Source organism: Gouania willdenowi, chromosome 7, assembly GCF_900634775.1.
Source record: "Gouania willdenowi chromosome 7, fGouWil2.1, whole genome shotgun sequence".
NCBI classification, from domain to species: Eukaryota; Metazoa; Chordata; class Actinopteri; order Blenniiformes; family Gobiesocidae; genus Gouania; species Gouania willdenowi.
Genome location: NC_041050.1, coordinates 6,259,815 through 6,279,039, shown reverse-complemented (window position 1 = coordinate 6,279,039; position 19,225 = coordinate 6,259,815). Strand labels below are relative to the sequence as shown.

Below are 19,225 nucleotides of genomic sequence, written 5' to 3'. Positions count from 1 at the left end.
AACCTGTCATTTTGTATTACTTTTTTCAGACACTAACTTGTGTTTTTGTTTTTTAACTTAATGATATTTAATAGAATGAGTAAAAACCGCTCAGACTGGTCTGTCAGCACATGCTCACCTACCAGCAGAAAGACTATTTATTGGAATTCTTTTGATCAAGGTCATTCGGCTCTAGATTTTACTATTAATATCCTAACTGTTGTTAAATAAAAGTGTCTCCTAGCAACAGTCAATATTCTTAGATTATAGGAAATTATTTGCAGCGGAAAGCTTGAATTTAGCTGAGTTAGTCTTAAAAAAAAAAAAAACTCCCTTAAGGCCTTCATGAATTACTTTTTAAATGGGGCCACTTATACTGTACACCCCCATTTGCAATTATAATAAGTAATATTATTTTAGAAAGTAGCAACACAAAGTAACTATTTCTAAAGTAAGATACTGACTGACTGTGAGGCATGAAACCCTGACCTGTTTTATCTAGAAAAAAGTAAAGACTAGTTTATATACTGGATGCATTTTAAAATACTGAGGAGTTTTTCTGTTTTAATAAAGTTATCCATTCACCTAAATTCTGTGTAATAATGGTTTCAACTTCTGTGGAATAGCAGTGATCGGGTGGCAAATGATTAACAATGACAAGTCGTAGGAGTTCATGAGTGTTTTGCTCGTTTAATGTGGAGAGGTCAGTGTGCACACATGGACATTTCAGGAAGTTCAACTGGAGGCAGGTGGACTTCTCTGTCTGCTGCATAAACATTTAAAAATGTAGAAAACTAAATAAACAAATACAAATATTCATTTTTGAAAAACAACAACTTAAAATCCTAATTATCTCACATTGTATATCTAGTTAAAATAAAATGCAGTATAAAATATCTGTGGTGCTGCACTAATCCTGGCTACTCTGTATTTGTAACACACACGATTAAAAACAAATTCTAGAAAGAAAAAAAAAAAAAATGTTTCTGGGATCGCCTGATATATATTGTGATGTCAAAATGGGTTCATGACCCAAAAAAGCTTGGGGAGCTCTGAGTTAGTTTGATATACTGTATATCAAATAAAATGTTGAAATGTGATTTCTTTAAATAAATATTTAGTCAGTTAGTCTCGTTATGGAGGTAGATTAAAAGAAAACTTTTTAATAAAAAAAAAGTTTACTTCAATCAAAGAAAAAATAGTTAAAATTACTAATAATAATAATAATAATAATAATAATAATTATTATTATTATTATTATTATTATTATTATTATTATTTGATTGAATAATAAAGGTACAAATCTCTTTTTTTCTTACGCACACGTGCCTTTATTTGGAGGCGGGGCGTTTACGCACTGGTGAATACATAACGTCCTCCTGGTGTGTGAGTGATCCAGCACCGTAGACAGTCTGCATGGACAAAAGTTCCGAGGACCAGCGGCCTCCGGGGGACAGGGTGCCGGAACTTCGGGCGTTTAGAGGCGGACACTGACCGCATGGACAGGGCTCGGTGCGGGAACTGTGAGCGACTTTCCTGGGGTTTGTGTGTGTGTTTAAGATGCGTGTGTGCTCCGTGCTGAGTGTCCTGTGTCCACTACTGTCTGCTCTACTGCTGGAGGCCACAACAACATGTCAGGTACCTGAATAAACTGGACCACAACCGGTTTACATTTATTTATTTTCACACAATCCATTCAATCTGTGTGTTTTTCTTTTCTTTACTTCAGAGGGCAAATCTTACACAAAGTGGTGAGTTATTGTGTACTTTCTTTACTTGTCAGATATTACAGCATATACAGGTGCTGGTCATATAATTAGAATATCATGAAAAAGTTGATTTATTTAAGTAATTCCATTCAAAAAGTGAATCATTACACACAGACTGATATATTTCGAATGTTTATTTCTTTTAATTTTGATAATTATAACTGACGAATGAAAAACCCAAATTCAGTATCTCAGAAAATTAGAATATTACTTAAGACAGGTACAAAAAAAAAAAAAGATTTCTAGGAATGTTGGCCAACTGAAAAGTATGATCATGTACAGTACTTAGTTGGGGCTCCTTTTGCCTGAATTACTGCAGCGTGGCATGGAGTGGATCAGTCTGTGGCACTGCTCAGGTGTTATGAGAGCCCAGGTTGCTCTAATAGTGGCCTTCAGCTCTTCTGCATTTGTTGGGTCTGGCATCTTGCATCTTCCTCATAGATTTTCTATGGGCTTAAGATCAGATGAGTTTGCTGACCAATCAAGAACAGGGATACTATGGTCCTTAAACCAGGTACTGGTAGCTTTGGCACTATGTGCAGGTGCCAAGTCCTTTTGGAAAATGAAATCTGCATCTCCATAAAGTTGGTCAGCAGCAGGAAGCATGAAGTGCTCTAAAACTTCCTGGTAGATGGCTGCATTGACCTTTGACCTAAGGAAACACAGTGGACCAACACCAGCACATGACATGGCACCCCAAACCATCACTGACTGTGGAAACTTTACACTCGACCTCAAGCAACTTGGATTCTGTGCCTCTCCTCTCTTCCTCCAGACTCTGGGACCTTGATTTCCAAAGGACGTGCAACACTTACCTTCATCAGAGAACATCACTTTGGACCACTCAGCAGCAGTCCAGTCCTTTTTGTCTTTAACCCAGGCGAGACGCTTCTGACGCTGTCTCTTGTTCAAGAGTGGTTTGACACAAGGAATGGGACAGCTGAAACCCATGTCTTACATACGTCTGTGCGTGGTGGTTGTTGAAGCACTGACTCCAGCTACAGTCCACTCTTTGTGAATCTCCTCCACATTTTTGAATGGGTTTTGTTTCACACTCCTCTCCAGGGCGTGGTTATCCCTATTGCTTGTACACTTTTTTTCTACCACATATTTTCCTTCCCTTCGCCTTTCTATTCATGTGCTTGGACACAGAACTCTGTGAACAACCAGCCTCTTTAGCCATGACCTTTTGTGTCTTGTCGTCCTTGTGAAAGGTGTCAGTGGTCGTCTTTTGGACAGCTGTCAGGTCAGCAGTCTTCTCCATGATTGTGTAGACCTATAGAACTAGACTGGAGACCATTTAAAGGCCTTTGCAGGTGTTTTGAGTTAATTAGCTGTCTTCAATATTGAACTTCTCCACAATATTGTAATTTTCCGAGATACTCAATTTGGGATTTTCATTAGTTGTCAGTTATAATCATCAACATTAAAATAAATATGTCAGTCTGAGTGAAATGAATGTATACATTATACAAGTTTAACTTTTTGAATGGAATTACTGAAATAAATTAACTTTTTCATGATATTCTAATTATATGACCAGCACCTGTATATAGCATATATATATTATGGCAAGCCTTTAAGGAAATTAAATATGTATTTATTGACTCTGGGAATATATGGAATGAATGAAAGTCTAAATATATATACACTTTCATATATATATTTTATATACACTCATATATTCAAACTTTCATAAATATATATATATATATTTCAGATTTGTATATATAACTATATATTTATAGTAAAAAAAACAGAAATGTCAATTAATTTTTTTATTTTGAATTTTTGTTTATGCACATTTACCTGGATTTTAGATCTTATCCTTTTACAAAAAACCTGTATGACGTATCTATTAATAAATTATACTTTATTTTAATTCACTAAGTATGGTAATCAGTTACATAAAAATAAATGAAAAACTGCCATAAATGTTTAGTATTTTTTATATTTCTTTCATATGAGATTACGAGGTGTATTTTTCCACAATGTTAAATGGAGTTACTGGACTTCAAACATGACTTCTTTTTGCACAGATTATGGAGACGATGTCTGTCCTGTGAAACTGACCTCACACCTGGAAGGGAATGGATTTTACTCAGTCCGGGCTGATGTTTGGATAAAAGCTGTTGGTAGGAGTTCTAAAACTCTCTGTTTATCCATTTTCACTTCTTTCCTCTGTGAAAAAAGAGTTTGTGTGCATTTTTTCCCACAGATTTTCATAACTCTGTAAAGGTCGATGTAGAAAATCAAACCCTGTGGCCAAAGCTCAGGAAAAAGAAAGGAAAGGTTGGATGATTCTCGCCTGACGTGCTGTAAATTGCACTTTTTCTAAAGTTGCGTCATGCTAACAGATTGGAAGATCTCAGATTTGTATTTTATTTTGTTTTCTTCATATAGCTTAACAATACAAAATATGCAGTTGAATGTTGCATAAGTTGCAAGCGCAGCCGCTCACATGGCATTAACACCAGTTTAGCTCCAGTGGTGAGTGAAATTTGAAACCGTCTGGATTTTTTTTTTTTTTTTGGAGTTTCTACGTCTGATTGTGTGCGTTTTGTGTTCGCAGTGGAAGATTGAGCATGAAATTAAACATGTTGAAGCTGGGAAACGGATTCATGTGTCCTACAGTGCGACATCAACAAACTGCAGCGCCACTCACACAGTGCCAGGTATTATTACACAAATATTAGGTTTCAGTTCATCTAATTGTTTCTTTGGAAACTTCTTGTAAACCTGCTATTACGTGAACAATACGTCATGAAATGAAGGCGTGCCTTGATCTATGGGTAAAGAAACATGTAATTATACACTAAGAATGAATAAATAGTTGGACCAGCTTAGTTGATTTGTTGGCGACTAAAACAATTTAATTGAGTTCATTGAAATCAACACAATGTATTTAATTGACATGGACATAATAATGTATTTGTTCTCAAATTAATGTTTGGATTAGTTCAATTTAAAATGAAGTCAACTTAAAGTTTTCAGCTTGAGGTTGCAGGACTGAGGATTGGTTAGGGTAAAGGGCCTTGCTCAAGAGCCCATACAGTATAAGGATAACCCAGTGGTTCTCAACCCACGACCCCCGAAGTAAAGGTGCCAGAAACTGGGGACGTCCACTGTACCTGAAGGTGGTGGAACACAGACATGAACATTGAAGAACAGTCATGTAGAGACAGGGTCGTCTATAAGGTGAATAAAGGGGAGAGATTTTTGGGGTCCATCCATGAATCTGTGATAACCACATTTATTTATTTATTTATCTGAATAATATCCACTGTTATCCAGGAAGTTTATTATTTGTGCCATAGTATATACTCATATTAAAGATGTAAATTATTGTTTTACTCAGAAATAAAATGGGTTAAAAGTGACCAAAAACAGTAGAAAAGATGTTGGAAAAGTGATGGAAAGGCTTTATAAATGCCGAAAATGTCTTAAAAGTGGAAAAAAATGTGCAGAAAAGGCAATGAAATTTGACGGAAAAGTGGCAAAAATGGGAGTAATGTAGCAAAAATGCATTTAAAGGATCAAAAATATAAGAAAGAGGGATGAAAGATAAGCAAAAATTGGCTACAATTGTTCCAAAAATATTCTTAATATCTTGAAGGCCACAAATGAGGTCCCCACCGCAAGGTTGAGAACCACTGGGATAACCAACAGTGGGGTTCATAAATAATGTCTTCTATACAGACCATGATTATCATGATCCTGAGCAGAAATGGCTACAACAAAACATCTCACCTGAGACCTTCATTTATTCATATTAATTAATAATGATTTTTTTTCTCTAATGCTGAAGCTCATCATCCTTTGTTCTGTGACCCAGACCCCGTTCCAGAGTTTGATCTGAGTGTGGATCATTTGTCTCGATCCATCACTGTCACCGTGGAGCGTGGTGAGAAGGTCCTTGTACAATGGTGCTACCAGAGTCCTGGGATCTGTCAGGGAAATGATTCCCCACTGAAAGCTGTGAGTATCCACTTCACCTAAGTTAAACCCCTAAGGATGATTAATTAGGAGAACTCAATTAATAATCTAATGAGTTCTACTGCTATCCTGCATGTCACTTTTTTCTTCCTCTGGGAAAATGTATAAAATTCACAACAAATCAACCATATGTGCTACAGGTTTGCAACTTTCACCAGAATGAAGCCCCAATACTAAAGCAACCTTTCCACATTTAAACCTATCACAAATTATGAAGTCCATCACTCCGTTCTCTTCAAAAACTCACAAATTTTGCTTAATTGTCACCAAGCTTGCTACAGCTCATCTTTAGACCGTCCTACACAAACACTCCACACAGATTTTTGATTTATAGAAAATTGAGCCTACAGTGCATCAAAATGTTTGACCGTAAAAATGGTCATGTAAACAGACACTTGCAAATTCTTGCTAAATATGTTTTCAATGTTCATTAAAAATGAATTTTTACAGCATTTTAATTTTTTTTCTCATGTGAACAATTGGAGCAAATGCAAGAATGGCATTTTTAAACATCAGTTTCTCACTTCAGGAGCCAATAAATCCTTGTTAAAAACAAATTGCTAACATCTTCAATTCATGCCATCTAGATGCAATATGTGTATTTTTGGAGATTTTTCTTAATAACTGAATTTTTGACAGTCATTTGAATTCTGCCTTTAAACGCTCACAGCTGCTGTCTTGTTTTGCCTAAAATTGTCTGGCCCCGACCATTGCTGCGTAGCAGCTATAATTGAACCTTGATTTTGTGTTATTACTAGATTGACCCATCTATCAATCCCACAGATCATTTCAACCTTCCCCACCTGCTACCTTGTATTTGTGTTCAGGTAAGCCTTATTCTGTATTCTGAGCATTATTTCTAGCATTTTATGACTTTTAATGCTGGTTTGTTTTGTGATTTCAGGCTTATTACACTTATACAGATGCAAGGCGGCTTGAGAAGTGTCCTTTCAAAAATGGCAACCTTAAAGGTAAGTGTGAGTGTCTATGACAGCTTTTCCCAACCTTTTTGTTGTCGTGACCCCGTTTTTATATCACAAATTTCTGGTGACCCTGTCATGTTTGTTATAGTACAGTATTAGTGCACAATGTAACAATATACACCGGCTCAGATATTTTTAAGCCGCATTTTATTTTGACTAGATTTAAATTTGAGAAGGTGATGGTGTAGAATACAGTTGTACTGTATGTGGTTGTGTGGTGTTTTCATAATGAAAAAAATAATAATTATTTAAGCTCTTTGAGTTTTCTGCCTTTTTCTGCTCTGTATATCTTATATATTATGTATTGTTTTTTTAATGGTGCAAAATAGATAAATGTAAATAAATAACATTTAAAAAATGTACATTTAAAAAATAAATAACATAAAAAAATAGAATTTTAAAAATAAATACTTTAAAATACAAAAAAATCAATACAATTAAAATAAATTTTAAAATATCTTTTTAATAATTTTTCAAAATTTTGTTATTACTAGACACATTTCAGGCGAATCCATTTTATTTCCAGACGACCCCATATGTGCACATGACCCCAATGTGGAAAAACCCTGGTCTATGAGAATTTACAAAAAAAACATGCTTCATCAGCTCAAGTTCAGGCCAGATATTTCTTTAGAAAAGATACATTTGACATTTGTTGACATTTGCCCTATTGTCACTACTCATTGTTTCTATGGAAAGCAAAAATGTGGCCCAGGCTGCAGTCTAGTTTCTAGGATTGTGTCAGAGTGAGTTTTTTACCTCCTTCCTGCACTCAAAGGGTTGCATACAAGCCTTCCGTTGTTGAGGTGTCACAGGAAACCCGAGGAAGGCATTATTCACCATTGTGACCGAACATTTCCCGTGACACGCTTACCTGTTTTTTCCAGCCGTAAGGGGATGGTCATATTTAAATAAAAAACGTCATAGGCACACACATTTGAAAATTCTTCTTTAATGTGCAAGATCAAAGGTATCACATTTCTATTGAAGCTTTTATCTTTCCTGGAATCTTTAAGAAAATAAAAAGTCCTCAGCACAAAACACGTATGACATATCACTAACGGACTAAATAAGTGTTTAATAGATCCTAATCTCATTAGGATTTTGTCCCATCCTAATGAGACGAAACTGGAATAAAATCTAAAACACGTGAGAGGAAATGTGTGCAAATTGTTATCTCTCATTTTATAGGTTAATAATTTCTCAGGAAGGAAATATCTTTCAGCAGTCACTTTCACATAGTGTCAGCTTTAGATAACAAGTGCAGTTTATCTGCTTAATCAAAATGTTTTGACAAAATCCCTGATTAGGCAAGGCAAGCAAATGTATTTGTGCATTTCATACACAAGGCAACTCAATGATCAAAAAGTGCAACAGGAAACATTCAGCTGCTTAAGCAAAAACCATTTAAATTCATCAGTAAAATCATTTAAAATCATAAACAAACAGATAAACATCATCAACAACATGACCAAAAATCTCTCTCTCAATCATACACAGTAGAGAAAAAAAGAGTTCCTTTAACTTTGATTTTAAAATGTTCACATTAGATACTGACTTCAGCTCTGCTGCAGTTTGTTCCACTTCTTTGCAGCATAACAACTAAAAGCAGCATCACCATGTTTACTGTGAGCTCTGGGCTCCACTATCTGACCTGTGTCCATAGATCTGAGAGACCTGCTGGGTTCATGAGTCATTAAACCTTTCACTCTGGAGATGTTCTTTAGGTGGTAGAAGCTGTTTTTGTGATAAATTGGATCTGACTGCTGAATGTCAGATCTGAGTCAATCAGAACACCAAGGTTTTTGACTTGGTATTTAGCTTTTAAAGGTCGAGACTCAAGGTACTTGCTGACAGCAGTCCTCTTTTCCTTTTTACCAAAGACAATCACCTCCATCTTGTCATGATTTTGGTGAAGGAAGTTTTCACTCATCCAGCAGTTTACTTTTTCTAAGCAGTCACACAACACCTCAGTGGGCCCACAGTCATCTGGGTTCAGTGATAGATATAGTTGTGTGTCATCTGCGTAGTTCCGATAATCAGTCTTACAGTTCTGTAAAATTTGTCCTAAAGGAAGCATATAAAGAGAAGGGGTCCAAGAACAGAGCCCTGAGGAACCCCACAGGACATTGGTAATCTGTCAGATTCAAAGTTTACTCCTCCAAGTAGGACTTTTCCTGAATCAGTGTTCAAACTTACGTCATTGATCACTTTGATCAGAGCAATTTCTGTTCTGTGATGAGAACGAAAGCCTAACTGAAATTTATCAAATATTTTGTTGAACGTTAAGAATTGACTAAGTTGGTTGAAGACCACCTTCTCAATGATCTTGGCCATGAATGGAAGGTTCTGATTGGTCTGTAGTTACCCACCAGTATAGAGGCATTCAGTGTTTTTTTTTTTTTAACAGAAGTTTCACAGCAATTACTTTCAGGGATTTTGGTACGGTGCCTGATTGGAATGAGCAGTTAATTAAACAATAAAGAAAAATGTATACACAGAGTTTTTTGGGAATTTCAAACAATCTTATGATATAAAAAAAATGTTTCCTACACACAATGTGCCACTGTGTCACATTTAGACTTTATTACCTGTACACACTGTACACTGTTCTGGGCAGTTTGGAGCCAAACTCCACAGAGAGGTTGTAGTAGCTGTCAGGGTTATTTTATAGTCAGTGAAAGAGTACATTGTTGTAAGAACACTTCTCACTCACAGAGCAGTGTTTCAAAGTCATGGCCTAAACACTGTTTGTTTGGGATGTTCATGGTAGCAGGAACAAAGGAGCATTTGTATCAGTTCATTCTGCAACGTGACAGCTTGTATCTCCGTCCAGAGGCAGCACCATCAATTCTTCTCACAGAGGTTGCTATAGACCTTGTTTTTAGGGATCTGTCCCTTTAAAATGTATGTAAATCCTTGTTTCAATCAAAAATAAAATGGGTTAAAAGTGACCAAAAATAGTGGAAAAGGTGGTGAAATGGGATTTTAAAAACCACAGAAATTGGTTTAAAGGTAAATGGACTTGATTTTATATAGCGCTTTATCACCACTGAAGCAGTCTCAAAGCGCTTTACATATCAGCTCATTCACCCAATCACTCTCACATTCACACACCAGTGGGACAGGACTGCCATGCAAGGCACTAGTAGACCACTGGGAGCAACTTAGGGTTCAGTGTCTTGCCCAAGGACACTTCGACACATAGTCAGGTACTAGGATTGAACCCCCAACCTCTCGATCAGAAGACGACCCTCTACCACCTGAGCCACGGTCGCCCTAAGTTACAAATTAGTGGCCAAAAAAGGGACAGAAATAGTGGTAAAAAGGGTTCAAAGTGTCAATATTGGTAGAAATGGGAGTGTGGGTGGCTAGTGTAATTTAAAAAGTAGAAACAATTAGTTTAAACTTGCAAATAAAGGTATGACAAATCGTGAATGGATCACTTTGACCTGAAAAAATACTGTAGATATCCGTTTGAACATGGTTGTGCAAACAAAAAAAAAGGGCAAAAAAGAGGTAACTAGTGGTATGTGACAAAACGATAGCTTAAATTAGCTAAATGTGGCAAACAGTAGTGAAAAAGGGCAAAAATGTTGAACAAAAGAGGCAAAATAGGAAACAAGTGGTATGTATTGGGCAAAAGATAGCTTATTTGGATGAAAAATGGTTAAAGAATGGACAAATATTTGATTAAAGTGTCTAAAAGAACTCGCAAAAATGGACAAAAATAGGAATAAAAGGATATTTATTGGCAAAAGGTAGCTTAAATCTGAAAGTGCCAAAAATGGGACAAAGGAAGTTTCAAATGGCCAAAGAAATAGGTTAAAAAGCGGGTAAAAACTTTTTACACTGGTATCATTCAATATTAATCCCAACGTTGGTATCGATAATATCAATATTTTTGGATCGATCCGTACACCTGTAGTGAGCACCCACCAGCAAAAACATGAATTGTTGCCCCTGCATGACAGCAGCCATTTTTTATTTGAAATTGTTGAAACAACTGTACATTTTTTCAAAATTTGGCAAATTTTCCTCAAAATATAATCCACGAAATATTCCCAAAATCAGGGAAATTAAAGTGAAGATACTGCAGGGACTGTTATACTTTATCATTTATATATTATTTATATGTGGAAGAGCAAACTTGACACATTATTGTTGAATTTGCTCTTTTTTCCACCTAAAATCAGTGGCCCACTTATGCTCAAACTATTTGGCCCCAGAACTAAAATGAGTTAAACACTCCTGGTTTAGGACTTTTAATGTGGAATATCACCATGATTTTATTTTCATAGAAGATGGTGTTAAAAGCACATGATTAAAACAGTTTTAATGTATGTATTGGTGCACCTGGGATGTAAAAACATCTGGCTCCTGGTTGTTCCAGCAGATGTCAGTGATGTGTTGCGGACCTCTAAAGTCACAACATATGAATCCAGAGTGACGTGGAGCTCAAAGTGTCCGTCCAGTGAGCTGAACGTCTCTGCCTCCCTCTGCTGGATGCACCACCATCACACCTGCACACATCTGCCCAACTCCAGTCTGCAGAAGGACGACGGAACACCTCTGGTAGGCTCTGCCGCTCTGATGATGGATCCCTGTTTGAAGTTTTCATTAATAACTGCAGGGTTTTTTATCAACAGGCGTTCAACACGTCGGCGGTGGACAAACACCCACAAATGTGTATTCAGGTGAGAATTCAGATGTGTTCACAACCATCGTTTATGCTCTGTTGTCTTCATTTATGTAACGAAATTGTATCTTTTTGCAGTTTTCTGTTCAGGACAACCATAATATTTCTTGTCCATACAAAAATGGTGAGTTTTATACATATGAATACACTTTATGGTGTGTGTCAAACTCAAGGCCCGGGGGCCAAATCAGGACTTTCAGAACATCGAATTTGGCCCGCAGAAGAAAGTGGAAATGACAGAGAATACATGAATCGTGTAAATTACTGACTAACTCGGTTCCTCAAAACACACAAATTTTATAAAACTCCATAATTTTGGCAAGGTTCACAGTTTTCCTGTGTTTATATCACATGATGGTCGTTAGTTTTAATCTCACAATTTGGAAAAGAACTCTAAATTAGTCCAAAATCCAGCAATTTGTCCTCAAATGATTCCACCAAGTTCAATAAAATTTGGTCACAAATTCAAGAAAATTTAAGTGAAGATCCTGCTGGGACCAGGGTTGGAATCAATTCTAATTCTAATTGCGTAATTGATAATTAATTGCAATTATGGCTTAATTATTATATATGTTGCTGTCGGAATCGTAGTTAAATGAGCTAATCTAATTGACTTTGTAATTGTAATTGCCATAAAAATTGTCAATTATAATTTAACGAAAAACTACACATATGTAGTTAACAATTATTAAAATGTTTTTCATATCAAGCTTTTCCACATTTTACAATTAAAAGAAAAATTAGGCGTTAAGCTTCCTTATCCATGAAAATATTGGTATTAATATTTTTGGTGTGTGCATCTGAGCTTTTTTTTGTGTCAGCATAACCCTCAATTTCATTTTTATTCTTAAATCTTAAAATTGTCCTCAAGAGACCTGACAGATAGTGGGAAAAGTTTATATACATATTTTATTATTTGTTAACTACATCAGACGCCCACATCAAAAATATTAAAACCTATATGTTCATTAATTAGGAAGCCTAAAAAGGTAACCAATAGATAGGAAAGAAATTAGATGTTAGACATTTTTTTTAGTGTATTTTACAGCTGATTTAGGAGCCGTTATGATTAGAGATGCTAACAGGAAGCTAACACAAGCTTTTATGTGGTTGTTTATTTCAGGCTCAGTAATTGTGGTTAACTGTAATTGAACTTTAGTAATTGTGAACTAAATTGTTATTGACTTTCTAAGGATAAAAAATAATTGTAATTTAATTGTAATTGGAAAAATGCTGGTCACTGTAATCGTCATTGAATTATAATTGCGCATGGGTAATTGAAAAAGTAATTGTAACTGAAAAAATGTAATTGACCCCAACCCTGGCTGGGACTGATATCAGTCACCTGTTGCTTGGATATCGTTGGTGCCATACATGCTGTATTTATCTAAACTTAGTGGCCTACTTTAGATCTAAGTAGTCCGTATTTGGTCCCTGAACTAAAATGAGTTTGACACCCCTGTTTTATGATGCATGTGTGCTTTGTGAATCACTTCTCCTGTTGCTGCCCCTCACAGACACACCTTTATGGGAAGCGTATGTTGGACCAGGAAGACAGAGCCTGTTGGTGTACATCACGTCTTCTGTCCAAGCAAAGTTCTCAGCCCAGCTCTGTGAACTGTCTGAGAGGGCGTGCACACCCATAGGGCTGCCCCCCCACTCCATTGCACTGGTAATCAATGCATATCATCTTCATAATAGAGCAGAAGCTTGTACATTTAACATGAATTTAAGCCAAAATGTCTCAGAATAATTTTCCTTTTACAGAAGGGAAACAGTGCTGAGATGAGAATAAGTGTTCCTCCCGCTTCTCTGTCTGAGAAAACCTGTGTGGAGGTGAAGTTATTGATTTCTTTGGAAACCTGAGAGCAATTTTCCCACATTCAGCTACTAATTAGCTTTTGGATTCATTCCAGCAGGTGTGGCAGTCGGATCCTCCTCTGCAGGGAAGAAGAGTTATCTGTTCATACTGTGAGTTTATTTAACATCCTGCCTCGTATTTTCACAAGTGTCCCAACACAGACAGTCATCTTAATATTGCGTTATTCAAATGAGACTGACAGCAACAACCAAACCACTGTTTGTTCCTTCCATTAGACGCACACAACAGAAGAGGAATATATGCAGCGGTGACTTTGATCATTGTCCTGGGAGCTGCATTGTTGTCAGTGTTTCTGTACCGTTTCATCACGAGTAGAGGTGCAGGTTGGTTCACGTTTCTTCAGTCACTAATTTTCCTAACATCAGAGGGGGTTTCAAATTCAAATCCTGCCCACCAAAGCATCCAGTTCAGCCCAAAGGGGGGATTTCACTTGAATTGTAAATAGCAAGAAAAACACTGTCTTTAAAACTGAATGAATAATCAATATACAATAATTTACAATGCTAAATCATTGGAAATAAACGTTTTTACTTAAAATAATATTTGATGCTCTAAAGCAGTGGTTCTCAAACTTCTTTAGCTCAAGTACCCCTTTTCTCTTTCTTAGTTCCCCATTTGTGCGACTATAACATTTTACTCAGAGTACTGTGAAAAATCAACTGTAGATCATAATGATGGAATGAGTGAGTGATAACACACATTTTAAATAATCTCATTGTGTAAATAACTGGAATGTTACTGTATTTAGTGCCTCCTGAATACATTTATTTCTGTAGTTTTTATCATTTCAGGTCATCCCCCACCTGGTGTGAGACCAAGACTGACTTTAGTATTTTTAGTTCATGTGATCATTTCCATCACCATAATGATTAGAATTTTTAACCCAAAAAAATGTACATTATGAAACCCCATATTTTTAATGCTTTCATTTAATTTTCCACTCTCTCAAGTACCCTCTGTAGTGCTAATCCGTACCCTCAGAGGTACACATACCCCTATTCAGGGGTGGAATGACCATCTGGTGTACTGTTGACCCAAACTGGGCCGGTCCGGTCCACTACATTTTTTTTTTGTTTTTGTTTGTTCGAGTGGAGGCAGACTTGGTAACAGGTGGCCAAAAATAGTCCAATAGTGGCATAAACGTGGCAAGAAAAGAGTGTAAAGTGATTAAAATGGGCCAAAAGCAGTCACGAGTGGCAAAATGTAGTGAAAAATGGGAAGCGAGTGGTATTTATTGGGCAAAAGTTTGCTCATTGGGATGAAAAGTGGCAAAAATAATTGAAGAAAGGACAAAAATTTTATTAAAGTGTCAAAAAGAAGCAAAAATGGACAAGGAAAAAGGGGTATTTATTAGAAGCTAAAGTCTGAAAAAAAAAGTCAAAACTTTTTGGAAAGGGAAAGGAAGTTGCAAAGTTGCCATGGAAAATAGGTAAAAAGGGGTTGAAAAGTTTCCCCCTTTTAAGGTTTTCTGGGGGAATAATAATTCAAATTAAGGCATAAAGCGCCACATGTTGAGCATCTAACAGCTTCCACATGGTGTCTCTGATAATGTAGTGAGCTGGGCTGGAAACAAAATGCCAGGGCTGAATTTTTGTCCCAGTCATCCCTACCCTTATTTGAGAAACGCTGCTCTAAAGGGCCGGATTTGGCCCCCAGGCCTTGAGTTTGACACGTGTGGTCTATATTGTCTAGATTTGTACAGGCCTTTAATTCATTATGTTGAGCTTTCCAAAGTTTTAACCCGACAACAGAAACACACATTTGTTTTAAAGTAGCAATTTATTGGTCATCAAGTTCACATGTTATAGTTGCATCATTTAGTTTCTTGTTTTCCAGGTCCCCTTTATTTCCAGAAGCCGCTGTTGCTGGTGTGCTCATCTGATCAGTCCCCTCATCTCACAGCTGTGTGTGCATTAGCCTCCGTGCTCCAGGAGCAGCTCGGCGTCAGTGTGCACACGTCCCTGTGGGCTCAAAGCTCACCAAAGCGGCCTGATGCTGTGGTGGGAGTGGCAGACGTGGGGCCACTTCCCTGGCTGTACGGGCAGTGGGAATCCATCTGTAAGGCCCAGGGAAAGATGCTGATGGTTTGGAGTCCTGATGCCAGGAGGATCTACGAGAAGTGTTGGGATGGAGGAGCGAGCGTGAACAAAAAGGAAAAAGCAAAGCACAATCACATCAAAGCAGGCTCCAGATATAAAAAGACTGAAGTGGAGAATGCTAGAAATGCATGTGAAGAGTTATTGAAGCACAGAGAAGCAGAAGACAGCAACGACTGTTGTCCTCCTCAGAGGGAAACGTCCACAGTGATAGAACCAGTGTTTACAGCAGCCTTGGCATGCCTGAAGGGGGCGCTGCAGACATGCAAAGGCCAAGGAGTTGCCATCGTGTACTTCCGTGGTCTGGGGCACAACCAAGACATCCCAAAGGCCCTCAAATGTGTCCCTCATTACTGTTTACCACAGGACTTCAGGGGTCTAATACAAGAGTTGGGAGAATGTAACAACACGACAGGAAGACACCAGTGCCACTGCTGGCCCAGGCTCCTCTTTAAAGTGCTGTCTTTGTGGCTCGCCCAGCAGCTGGCCAAACGACTGCAGACACTGCTGCATCAGATACCAGGTGTCACACCAGATCAGAGACCCAAAAAGTTTCTGCTGCCCACACGGACTACGAAGGACGTAGGGGAAACCAATGAGGTACGGGGAAACCAATGAGGTACGGGGAAACCAATGAGGAAGAGGAAACCAATGAGGTACGGGGAAACCAATGAGGTACGGGCAAACCAATGAGGTACGGGCAAACCAATGAGGAAGAGGAAACCAATGAGGAAGAGGAAACCAATGAGGAAGAGCCGCTCCACAGGTGACTGTGGTGAGCTCAGGTTTGGGGTCATTTGCATTTTTCAGTGTCAGTTACGTTTTCAACTACACATGTTCAATTACAATTAAATTACGATTACAGTGACCAGAATTTTTTTCAACGACAATTAAATTAAAATTACGTTCTCAATTACTAAAGTTCAATTACAATGAATCACATTTACTGAGCCTGAAATAAATAACCTAATAAAAGTTAACCTTCCTCTTGTGTTAGCTTTCTGTTAGCATCTCTTATGATAACAGCTCCTAAATTAGCTGTAAAATACATTAAAAACAAATATATATCATCTAATTACTTTCCTATCTATTGGTTACCTTGTTAGTTAGGCTTCCTAATGAATGAAAAAATAGGTTTTAATTTTTTGGTGTGGGTATCTGAGCCTTTTTTGTGTCAATATACCCCTAGATTTATTTATATATATATATATACACACATTTTTATTTATTTTTATTTTTTTAAAGGTAAAATGTGTGACAGCTTGTAATCACAATTGAATTGTAATTGAGTTTAGATAATTGACTTTGTAATTGTAATTGGCATGAAAACTCAATTAAAAACTGACAGTTACAGTTTAATTAAACTCAAACCTGGGGAACCATGTTACAGTTCTATTGCTTACACATACAGTATGTAGTTAATTATTAAAATATGATTCATATAAACTTTTCCCACTGTCTGTCAGGTCTCTTGAGGACATTTTTACTATTTAAAAATATAAATGAAATTGAGGGTTATGCTGACACAAAAAAAGGCTCAGACGCTCACACCAAAAATATTAATACCAATATTTTCATGGATATGGAAGCTTAACGAGGAAACCAAGAGATGAAAAACAAATTGGCTGTAGTATTTTACAGCTGATTTAAGACATGAGTCAAAACTGACCCATTAGCATAAGAAATGCTAACAGAAAGCTAGCACAAGAGGAAAATTAAGTTTTATTAAAAGCTCAGTAATTGTGATAAATTATAATTGAATTCCAGTAATTAAGACATAATTGTAACTAGCTTTCGGGGGTGAAATAATAATTGTATTGTAAAAAATGCTGGTCATCGTAATCATAATTGAGTTTTAATTTTACATGGATAATTGAAAGACATAATTGTGATTGAAAAATGTAGTTGATCCCAACCGTACCTGACAGACTTCATGAGGAAATAAACCCCAAAACAAGTGTATTGATGAAGTAGTGTTGATGATTGATTCTCATCCAACTCTTGGCGTTTTAGTCAAAGCTTTTCATAGAGTGACAGTAAGTAATACTTTATTTATAAAGCGCTTTTTGCAGATAAAATCACAAAGTGCTGTACAGAGCTGTGGTGAAAATACAAGTGCAACATCATAATAGAATAATAAAACATGGGTGCATATACATCATAGGAGCAGCAACATAAATGGATAATAAAAAATTTAAATCCAGTTAACTAAAAGCTTTTCTGAAAAGCAAAGTTTTTTAAAAGTGTCCACACAGTTAAGCTCACGTAGAGCCTGGTGCAGGTTATTCCAGAGTCTGGGGGCCACAGCCTGGAGCGCCAGGTCTCCTCGGGTTTTAAATTTAGTTTTTGGGCTCTTTAGGAGACCCTGACCTGAAGGCCGAAGACTTCACCCTGAAGTGTAGGGGCACAACAAGTCTGTGATATATTGAGGGGCCTGACCATGTGACACTTGGAACGTAAGAACTAAGATTTTGTATTCTATTGAAACTTAACTGGAAGCCAGTGCAGAGTAGAAAGAATGGGGGTAATGTGAGATGTTCTGGCAGCAGCGTTGTGTACAATCTGGAGTCTGTTTAGGGTCGACTTATTAAAACAAGTAAAAACAGAACTACAATAGTCAATGCGTGATGATAAAAATGCGTGTATGACCACTTCGAGATCTAATTTTGATAACAGATGCCTCACTTTAGAGATATTTCTCAGATGGTAAAAACCTGCCCTTTATTGGTTAAAATCTGGGTGTTAAAATGGCATTTTGCTATTGGCTGATAATGGTGGCTTCTTTAACTGACCAACTCTGTGTATGTGGAAGTGAACTGCTTTTCTCTCCCCTGTCTTTCCCTATCCTGTCTATTCCCTAGATCAGAGGTCTGCAACCTGCGGCTCTGGAGCCTAATGTGGCTCTTTGACTCTTATGCAATGGCTCCCTAAAGCTTTAAAAGAAACTGTTGAAATAAAGAGTTATTTTTTTTTAACAGATATTAATGATTAATGACAATGATATAACAATATGTTAACCTAAAATAAATCAGGTTGTGCAATGACTCAGCACCTTCCTACTTCACCTCCTGCAACATCTACAGGCCATCAACTTTCCTTGAACCTGTGATTAACCTTAAGTTTTAAATCCCTGGTAAGATAATTAAACCAGCAAAAACACTATTCTGGAAGAAAATAGAGATTTGAATTGTGTGGGAACAGATTCATTTAACCACCAATGTGCCAGTTAAATATGCATGCTTTATGTGTGACAAGAAATTAGCGACTAGCATGTGTTGACCACATGATCATTCAAGTTACTTTTTGTAGCCTTTCAAATACATTAACTAAAAAAAAATCTTCTTTATATAACATTGTGTTCATGTAAACTGAGATGTGTAAGAATTTGAAGATGCAAGATACTGTTTTAATTCTTGATGTCAATTTAATAGATTTTATTTTAAACCGTTTTTAAGTTGCCATTTACATGATCAATATAAATCAAACATTATTCTATATAATTTTATCTGTATAGAATTTAATACGCTGTATTGTCTTCATTGAGAAGGTATTTTTTCAGCTCCAGGAGGACTTTAATCCAGGTGAGATGAGGTTAAATGGTTCCTTTGAGAGTAAAGGTTGCAGACCTCTGTTCTAGATAGTGTAGTTGTTCTGATCCCAGTGTTCCATTTCAATAAGTTGCTGTATTTTATGATCCCTATTTTCCTTGTCTTGTATGTAATCCTGTTGTATATTTTGTGACTCGTCTTGTTTTATTGTTAAGTGTGAATTTTTTTTTCCATCAGCCTGTCTCGGGACAATGGATGGAAATTAGCTTATGG

General features: G+C 36.9%; 1 protein-coding gene across 3 annotated transcripts; it reads left to right on the top strand.

Moving 5' to 3' along the window:
* The first annotated feature begins 1,366 nt into the window (after positions 1–1,366).
* Positions 1,367–16,352, top strand: LOC114467692 (uncharacterized). 3 transcript variants are annotated; one of them, XM_028454177.1, is made up of 18 exons: positions 1,367–1,617; positions 1,709–1,730; positions 3,788–3,883; positions 3,967–4,040; positions 4,152–4,238; positions 4,321–4,423; positions 5,584–5,726; positions 6,503–6,571; positions 6,649–6,715; positions 11,124–11,302; positions 11,377–11,424; positions 11,505–11,550; positions 12,944–13,098; positions 13,194–13,262; positions 13,346–13,397; positions 13,524–13,631; positions 15,145–16,023; positions 16,061–16,352. In XM_028454177.1, exons 1-17 carry the CDS (start codon positions 1,540–1,542, stop codon positions 16,020–16,022), a joined length of 2,274 nt encoding a protein of 757 aa, XP_028309978.1. In that variant the 5' UTR covers positions 1,367–1,539; the 3' UTR covers position 16,023; positions 16,061–16,352. The 3 variants fall into 3 exon arrangements, with proteins under 3 accessions (XP_028309978.1, XP_028309979.1, XP_028309977.1); XM_028454178.1 differs by having other exon boundaries at positions 13,524–13,625; positions 15,145–16,352; XM_028454176.1 differs by having other exon boundaries at positions 15,145–16,352.
* Positions 16,353–19,225: the final 2,873 nt, after the last annotated feature.